The 10,195-nt window shown below is 34.8% G+C and overlaps 1 protein-coding gene across 1 annotated transcript; it reads left to right on the top strand.

The window, feature by feature from the left end:
* On the top strand, positions 1-8,302 carry LOC127723067 (uncharacterized). The gene is made up of 4 exons (XM_052229540.1): positions 1-222; positions 3,532-3,804; positions 5,619-5,777; positions 7,734-8,302. The coding sequence occupies exons 1-4, from the start codon at positions 186-188 to the stop codon at positions 8,300-8,302; spliced, it is 1,038 nt and encodes a 345-aa protein (XP_052085500.1). The 5' UTR covers positions 1-185.
* Positions 8,303-10,195: the final 1,893 nt, after the last annotated feature.

Here is a 10,195-nt window from a genome sequence, read left to right on the forward strand (position 1 = left end):
TCCCAAAACACGAAGAACAAAATAATGAGGTTGAAGATAAATGCAAACCATGCCAGGATACGTTTAATAAATGCAAAACCATAATCGTAGAAGACCCATCACTCGCATTCAAAGATCTGTTAAGGCTTATTAAGTCAAAACACAGATATCCGAGGCACAAACAAATAGAAAAGGACTCAGTTTTAATGATTTCTGACTTCCTTGCTGAATCATCAGATTTCGGTAAGTAAACCTGTATCAGGATATTTTTTTATGAAAATCGGCTCTGGAAAGACAAAAATATTCCCATCCATTTTTTAAATAGAATGTAGCAAGTAAGACTATATAAAATGGGCATCAAGTCTGAATTGAAATTAAAAATTATTGGGGTAATAATAGTACGTTTACCCAGTCAGTACTATCAACTGCAAATTATTACTTTCGTCAATCCTTCATACAACATATTTCATTTTTCTCATTGAAAATCTGTGGAAATTGATATTTCACATTCCACATATCGTGTCTTACTGCTCTATTGGTGTAGCTGTATGAAATCAGCTCCAAAATGAAACCACCGATATCAAAGTACAGGATGGCGTGGTTCAATAACGCAGTGCAATTCCTTTCAATAACTGCAAAAATATTTTGTAAAGCTAGGTAATTAAGTTGCACAAACTGAAGGTTGTCGGATTGTTCTTATTGATCCATTCTCCTAATGGTGTAATTTACATCCTCTTAATTAATCTATTACTGGTCAGACTGTTCTTTGCAGCAATTCATTAAAGGAGCAATAAACGAAGAAAACTTTCAATTTGATGATGATTGTGCCAGTATTCCTAGATTTGTATTTAACATTTTTTTTTATTTAAACAAGAGTCTACTTTGTTTAATTTAGGGACTCAAATATAGACGGGTTTATCTATAATTGACCGAGAAAACATGGGCGCATCCATTAACCTCTCACGTGACCGATCAGCCATAACAACCGTGAAAAATAAAGCACGTGTATTGATCAAAACATTATCGACTTTCTGTTTACATTTGTATTTCTTTCATTTTCTGATTTATTTTACTATGGATACTGCCGAAAATTATAAAAAAGGTAGAGGCATTTCTTGTGCAGTTAATAGTTGTACAAATAATCGTAGATGTGGGAAACAATCAATATTTGAATTACACAACGAGTTGCACAATGACTGCCCTTGTTTGATTCCATATAACATGTATAAGTTTCATTTGATGCCTATTGACGAGCCAACAAAACTTAAGTGGATCAAAGCTATAAACAGAAAAACTTTGCATAAACAGGTGTTTGTATGGTCTTGACATTTTTTTCTGGATGGTGCACCGACTGCACACAATCCGTTATTTTAAATAAAACGTGTAATGAAAGTAAAATTACAATGGCAGACGAATGTTGGCACGTCGTGAAACGACTGTAAAAAACTTAAATTAATCTATGAAAATTAATCCGATGACTACAGTGCATCTGCCTCTTTTTGTATAGAAGATCCACACATCAGATGCGAATCCAGGATTTTGAAGGGGGGCCGCGGACCCCCAAACTAGACAAAATTTGTAATGGAAGCGGTAGAAAGTCTGGATTAACCATAAATGGAGCTTCATAAGGGGGGCAGGCACCCCCCCCCCCCCCGAAATCCGCCGCTGCACAATTCTTAAGATAAAAACAATGAAACCTACCCCGAGGCTATACATGTAGTTTTAATTGTAAGCAAATCAACCCAGTATGAAGAGACGAACTTTTTTATTCATGGCACATTCCGACAACATCAACTCAGACAAAATATTGTTAACAGAGGAGTAAGGAGTTCAAAATTAAATAAAAAGGGGAACCACGTCAGCGTATAGAAATATTATGAATGACAGTGACGCCTTATTGTATACTTATGTTACTAAGTTTTCTTTACTTTAGTGGAATTACTACACAAATTTAATTTACAATTGCGATATAGCAGATTAGCTGTTGCTCGATCGTACTGAGGAGGTTAACACTTAGTTTGATATTTGGTTATTTTGGACGGCGCTTTCATATTTCGAAAAGTAAGGCTTGTAAAATATTTTATTCCTAGGTGCCAGTTCTTGCTGAAACCTTAAAGGTTTTACAAACAGCTGCGTCCATAGACAAATCCTAGCAAAACTTACCATTAAGGGCCCTTTTCTATAAGCCTCATCTTAATGGTCCATATATACGATATATGTAGGCCTGTGTCTCGAGGCCTATGTGCTTAAAGTATATATTCACTTTACTTTCTGTATACGACGTATACAGTAACTTCTGTTGTAACTTGATTTGAACTTTCCTCATCAGTAGATTATTCTGTGCATAAATTATAAAAATTTTACGCATTAGAAAGGATTTTCAAAGGTCTTGGTAATCAAATAGTGTACTAGAACCTACGGACCACAAGCACAAAACTCCCGTCTCTGTGAAACAGTTTATCATCAAACGGTACATGTCTTTAGGTATATTTTTTCAGCAGAGACAAGTAACCGCGCGTCGGAGAAAACGGGCTGTCGAATGATAGGACCGTTGGATTAGAGGATTGTTGAATTTTAGGACTGTCTCATTAGATTGATTATAGGTTTGACCACAGAAATTTCTATGATTTGATAAAATTGCACCTGGTTTTTCTAATATATCACATTCGACCCGGCAAGACATTTTTTTTTATTTATGTATGTGTTATAATAATCAATATTATGATTACCAAATGATTATAATCGATATGTAACCCCGTTTGTTCTCCTCTTGGTGGGTAAAGTCTTTTGTCTCGGTTGTTGCTGTCTTGTTGATGGTAATTATCTGCACTTTTCATATTCTTTTTTATTCGAGCGCAATTGATTAACCTCATGTAGACGAATCGCACAACTTGTGAACTAAGTTATGTCGTTGTTGATTTTTAACTACTGGGTCGATACCACTGTTGGGGATCGTTATGTCCCAATGAATGTTACCATTCAAGTAGTCATTCCGTAAATTAACTGATCATGGAATGTTGAAAAAAAAAACATTCAAAAGACGAAGGGTTTTATACGAACACTAGTTGACGGAACGTTTGGTTTTCAATGCTCTAAATTTTTTAATTGATTTAACATTCCAGTAGTTCGCGGGTAAGTTTCTATGAATCAACTGTTAATAAAATGTAAAAATCATTCGAAACTTTTATCCAAGGCCTATAAACGACCTTAGTAAAAGTAGGTACAACTTTTGGTTTTCAAAGCTTTTCAACTTCGTATTAGTTTTGCGAGATGAGTCTTATGAAGACGAAACGCGCGTCTCGCCCCTAAATTATAAGCTTAATGTATTTTATGAGTTTTTGCAACAGCTGCATTTCCGATATTCACAAAGCGCTGGCATATAAAATAGATTTCGGAAAAAAAGCGGTCTTTAACATCACTATATCGTTTATTTCTGGTATATGAAGTTCTAGGACTATCAATCGGATTTCGATTTATAACAATCTAACTGTATTAGCTCCAGTATCAAAACAGGTTAGAAACTGATTAAGAAAGTTTTTTTTTTCGTTTCAGAAATTCCTGAAGAATTATGCAAAATACCGCAAAAACCGTTTGATAAGATAATGCATTATTTAATGGAGCAAGGGAAATGGATACGAATATATCAACTGGTAACAAAGCATAACAGGGTGCATGGCATACAGAGTCTTTCTGGATTTGCATCTGAAATACTTATTGAACAACTAATTTCTCACCTAGTTAAAGAATTTCCAAATGAAAAATCTTCAAACTTAATTGAAAGGGTAGTAGAGTGTTTTCTCCGGAATGGTGGTAGAGTAGACCCAGGTAAAGTTTACACATGTGACAAACACATCCAATGTAAATAATTATGAAATTATAATGTCATACGATAACTTTTATACATGAACACTTTTTTCAATTGCAGGATTTATAATACATGTAGGTAAAAAATTTGCATCAGTATTCACCTCTGAAGCTAACAAAACCTTTAAATAGACTTTTTAAGAAGGGATATAGTTACGATACTGTTGTCAGGTCATTAAAGATTGCATATTTTGGCGTTAATATTGATTCACTTATAGGGTCTTTGCATCGGCACTAAACACATTTATTTAAAAACCAGTTGTTGGCATGACACGGGTTATGTTCTTCTCATATATGTTATGATGGTATGATACTAAACCCCTAACGGGAAGGATTGTGCCTGATATTCATATGATGAAGACATAATCTTTCAATCAGTTTAATTGAAGTCTGGAGCTGGCATGTCAGTTAACTGCTAGTAGTCTGTTGTTATTTATGTATTATTGTCATTTTGTTTATTTTCTTTGGTTACATCTTCTGACATCAGACTCGGACTTCTCTTGAACGGAATTTTAATGTGCGTATTGTTATGCGTTTACTTTTCTACATTGGCTAGAGGTATAGGGGGAGGGTTGAGATCTCATAAACATGTTTAACCCCGCCGCATTTTTGCGCCTGTCCCAAGTCAGGAGCCTCTAGCCTTTGTTAGTCTTGTATTATTTTTAATTTTAGTTTCTTGTGTACAATTTGGAGTTTAGTATGGCGTTCATTATCACTGAATTAGTATACATATTTGTTTAGGGGCCAGCTGAAGGACGCCTCCGGGTGCGGGAATTTCTCGCTGCATTGAAGACCTGTTGGTGACCTTCTGCTGTTGTCTGTTCTATGGTCGGGTTGTTGTCTCTTTGACACATTCCCCATTTCCATTCTCAATTTTATAACATCTTTAACTAAATCTAAGAAAAAGGGGTACACGGCATTAATTCATGACACTCAATCACTTTATCAAGTTAAAAAAAAAAAATTAGAACAAATTGATGCTGTCTTTCATCCCAATATAACATTAAAACCTTCAACACAGAGCAGAACACAGAAAGTTTCAGATTGCACTTAACACCAATTTGAACGGATTTTTTTTATGTTGATAACAATACATCCAGTCATTAATTATTGTAATAGTGTGTAGTAGTAACATATTACAAAAAATCACGAATAATAAAAGTCACTTAAAACTGTAACTATTTACCCGCTAACTCATTGTAAAATACAGAAGTATTACAACTACTGGCCACACAAAGAAATTACCGGTCCAGAAATGCTTCACAGCATGTTCCTCTGCCCAACAGCATGAATGGTTTAGGACTGCATTTTTGTTTCTTCAATAAACATCGCCATACACATTCATAGCAAGATTTTTAGAAAGCTTAATTCTCTTTAAAAGAAATGTGTTGTATGTAGTATGCACCAAAAAGTAAGAAGATTTTAGAAAGGACGATATAAAAAGTGACAAAATAAGAAAATATAAAAAAAAGACCAAATAAAACATATCATATAAAATAAGACTGAGCAAAATTAAATTTAGCATAACCATTAACATGGGATAAAGTCAGATGATTGGAAGAGTAACTAGTGTTTCCTGTTCCACTAGTAAATGCCAATCATGGTATTGCTTATGGCATGTAGTATCCGATTATAATACACATTCAGTGACCGAAAGCAGCAACAATCTATCATGGAAATCATATTAGGAAACCCAAAGTTTTATTGTGTATCATTACTATGATATTCTATCGTTGACCTTTTTTCATTTGTTTTTTTTTTTATTTTATTTTTAGGTGGTCAGATTTGTATAACAAATGCAGTTGAAAGACAGTGGTATAACTTGCTCAATACACTGATCTGTGACTATAATTGTGATCCTCAATATTTAAATATTGATTCATGCATTATTCCTATTCATTCTGCACTAATTCTAGGATTGCATAAAGATCCAGGTTAGTATACTTCTTATAATTCCAAGCTATATACTCGTTTGTTTGCTGATATATGCAAAGTAAAGTTTGATTTCTAAACGAAAACTTTAGGTTACACTTCTGTAAATACAGACAATGCAATTTTCCATGAGAACTCATTTTACGGCTAAAAAAGGGACGAAAGATACCAGAGGGACAGTCAAACTCATAGATCGAAAACAAACTGACAACGCCATGACCAAAAATAAAAAGACAAACAGACAAATAATAGTACAGATGACACAACATAGAAAACCAAAGACTAAGCAACACGAACCCCACCAAAAACTGGGGGTGATCTCAGGTGCTCCGGAAGGGTAAGCAGATCCTGCTCCACATATGGCACCCGTCGTGTTACTTATGTTATTACAAATCCGGTAAAAATTCTAATTCGGTAAGTCACATTCGTGAAAAGGGAGGGTATTGTAGTTACGACATAAGGAACATATCCGATATCATCTGTGAAACGGTTATTCCATAACGGTCAACCAACTCGTGATGGCGTCCGTAAAATTTACGAAGGGATGACATCAACTTCACCATTTGGAACTCTTGGTTTAATAGCTTCCTTGTGAGCAGCAATCCTCTATCAAGCAAATCATGATAGGAAACACAAGCCCGGGAATATCGTATCAATTGGGAGATATATACTCCGTATGCAGGCGCTGCTGGAATGTTGCTACAGAGAAATGGAAAGTTCACAATTGGGAAGCTGAAATCATCTCTTTTGTCGTAAAGTTTTGTTTTCAACCGACCCTCATTGTCAATTTCTAGATGTAAGTCAAGATATGAGGCAGACGTAACTGTATCTGTAGTATCCTTTATCTCTAGTTCGATGGGATAGATTCGTTCAACATAGTCACCAAATTTTGTATTATTTAAACTGTGCCACTTTTACTATGAAGTTTAGTAACTCCTGCATACGGAGTATATATCTCCCAATTGATACGATATTCCAGGGCTTGTGTTTCCTATCATGATTTCCTTGATAGAGGATTGCTGCTCACAAGGAAGCTATAAAGCCAAGAGTTCCAAATGGTGAAGTTGAAATCATCCCTTCGTAAATTTTACGGACGCCATCACGAGTTGGTTGACCGTTATTGAATAACCGTTTCACAGATGATATCGGATATGTTCCTTATGTCGTAACTACAATACCCTTCCCTTTTAACGAATGTGACATACCGAATTAGACTATTTACCGGATTTGTAATAACATAAGCAACACGACGGGTGCCAAATGTGGAGCAGGGTCTGCTTACCCTTCCGGAGCACCTGAGATCACCCCCAGTTTTTGGTGGGGTTCGTGTTGCTTAGTCTTTAGTTTTCTATGTTGTGTCATCTGTACTATTATTTGTCTGTTTGTCTTTTTATTTTTGGCCATGGCGTTGTCAGTTTGTTTTCGATCTATGAGTTTGACTGTCCCTCTGGTATCTTTCGTCCCTCTTTTAGTAAAAAATTATATCCTAGAATTGAAAGTTCATATCCACTACTATTTTTTTCAAAGGTCAAAACATAGGGCTGTGCGGCATATTTTCAACATTTATATGCCCCGAACTTCCAAGAGTTTAAACTTATACTAAAATTCTGCACTACTCCTCCTTTCACTTTGAGTCTTCCTCAGAATTCAATTTAGCCGCTATCCATTTGTATTTATACTGGTAACATTCCCAAGTTATGTCTCTATTAGATGAAACATAGAGATCATATGTTGGAACCAGTACGTAAACAAAACAAAATATCTATGAATATTATATATCTCCCCAAAAGAGGCGTGATTTGTGAAGCAGCTGTATTTACAAAGTGCAACCTTTACATATATATTTGACATAATTATACGTATATACAACAGAATATCACAATTATAAGCATATTATTGTCCATTCATTGCCAATGCTATTTATTTATGAATTAAATGTGTATTTTGTTATATTACAGGAAACTTCTCTGTTTTAAAAATATGTATGAAATTGTATGCTAAAAATCCAGATAAATATGCGAGATTGGATCCAAAGCAACGTGACAGAAATGGAGACACACTTTTCCACTTAGTCGTAAAAGAAACATGTAACACCCAATTGAAGCAAGCGGCTGAATTATTACAACAGAAACATGTACCATGTAAAGTACAGAACAAGGACGAAAGATTACCACTCGATTATCTTAAAGCCAGCGATCCTCGTTACAAAATTCTCCATAAAGCAATGGAATACGACACAAGCCAAATGAAAATTGTTGAAAAACAGAAAAAGTCAAACGATGAGCGTACAATATACCATCCAATCGTAGAGATAAGAAAAGAACCTTCGGTTTTGAAGATAGAACACAGGAGAGACGAACAGAAGCATGACGACAAAACTATTGACAGCAAACCCCCAAAACAACCAAAAATAACAAATGAATCACATCTTTCACAAATTCAAAAGCTGATAGATTCAATTAGTCCGAAACAATCCGTATTGGAACATTCAAGTGGGGAATCGTGCAAAGAAATAATTGTAAGTTGAATTTTATATGTTTTCATATCAAATATGATTAAGGATCGTCTTTGACCACTATCTATAGTGACTATTTCACGTATGTATCATTTTATGTAAAAAAAAATATTGTATGCCAATGGGTACTAATTGTTTTCCACCCTTATTGGCTGATTTGTTTTTTATTCTCATATGAAACAAAATTCGTACAAAACCTTTTCAAAGACAAAAAAGTTCTTTAGTTTCATTTTCAGATATATTGATAATATTATGTCAATCAATAACCAGCATTCCAGTGAGTGCTTGCATCTCATATACTGAATTAAACTCGAGATTATGCTACTACCGTAACTATAAGGTCTGCTCTATATCTGTATCTTTTCCTTAATATTGACACAGATAGATGAACGACTTCAAACTACAATCTATGAGAAACGTGATGATCACAACTTTCCAATTGTCAACTTCCAATTTCACAGCAGTAATGTATCATGTACTTCATTGTGTGGCATGTTACGTTCTTGTATGTTCGTGAAAGAACAACTGAAATACATTTGTGTCGCAACTCAATAGCAACATGACATCGAAGTCTTAGATCTTTAGAAACCATTATAGTCGTCTGGTCTGTAATTTTGCAGATTGTGGTGTTTTGACTGAATGCGGATTAGCATGGTAGGTGATGCATGTATTGCAGAAGACGCTTTACCTATCGATGCACCCGGTCTCGCTCCTTTTGGAGGTCATGTGATCTCCTCAGTTTTTGTCTGTAACCTCTTCTTAATAGATTTATGAGATTTGAACATCGGCAAACTACTGTTGCCTATATTTATGTCTACATGTTTTACCGGCTGATGCGTTTTCAGATTCATCCTTTATCACATTCATGTTAACCGAATACTTATATATTCTTACACATAATGGTTATGTTTGAAATTTCCGTCGAATTTTTCTAGGGAACTAGAAATGAGAGCTTTCCGAAATTTGCTATCAGGTTTCATGTGAATACGCTATGCCGTGCATTACATTTTCATATCAAACAATCTCCTGTAAAAACAAAAATTTAAGCAGGTGTATCAGTAGTGCGTTATAACTCACAATTCTTGTGTTTGTCGTCGTCATTTTGTCGGTCTATTGGCGACTTATGAGTATTGGTTCTCCTTTTGATATATTCTGCCTGTGTTGTTAGTAATTGTGTCATTGACGTATACCGCAGATACCTTGTTAAGGAACATTTTTATATCAATTTTGATTATACGATCCAAAGCACATACCACAAACAAAGGAAGTATGTTTAGAGTCATTATTTGGGCCCTGAAATTGTTCAAATAGTGAAAATACTTAATCCTGTCAAAATTACACCGAGGGTATCACCAGCCCAGTAGTCAGCACTTCTGTGTTGACATGAATTATCATTGAAATGGTCATAATTATAAATCAACTGTTCACAAAACGTTGAATCTTTCGAAATACTAAGGATTTTTTACCCAATGAATAGATTACCTTAGTTGTATTTGACAAACCCTTTCAAAATGTTAGTCCTGGTATCTGTGATGAGCTTATTTATGTTGATATTAGAATACTAATAAATATAATGTACAATCATAACACGTAAGGAATATCAGTCGCATTGGTGTCATAAAAAAATAGCACTTTAAATTATCTGCGTCCAAAGCGCTTTACTAGATTTACCGTCATCATGAACGCTTAACCTTAATTATTTGAAAGCCAGGGGTGTATACATACGGCGAAGCTTTAGAAATTATATGACCAAAAGAGACCAAATAGAATAACCAAATTTATCCAAGGTCAACTATGCTTGAAGGAGTTGGAACCTTAGTTTCTTTGTAATTTTTCAACAGAACATGTTGAAATTTACATATTGGATCAACATTGGTCATTTACATATAGTTTACATCTTAAATG

The sequence above is a fragment of the Mytilus californianus genome, unplaced genomic scaffold, assembly GCF_021869535.1.
Source record: "Mytilus californianus isolate M0D057914Y unplaced genomic scaffold, xbMytCali1.0.p SCAF_1, whole genome shotgun sequence".
NCBI lineage: Eukaryota > Metazoa > Mollusca > Bivalvia > Mytilida > Mytilidae > Mytilus > Mytilus californianus.

Excerpts from the sequence above, each read along its gene's own strand:
- LOC127723067 (XM_052229540.1), top strand. The coding sequence starts at position 186 with ATGATTTCTGACTTCCTTGCTGAATCATCAGATTTCG. Across the intron at positions 223-3,531 it reads TGCTGAATCATCAGATTTCG|AAATTCCTGAAGAATTATGC; the intron begins GTAAGTAAACCT and ends TTTTCGTTTCAG. Across the intron at positions 3,805-5,618 it reads TGGTGGTAGAGTAGACCCAG|GTGGTCAGATTTGTATAACA; the intron begins GTAAAGTTTACA and ends TTTTATTTTTAG.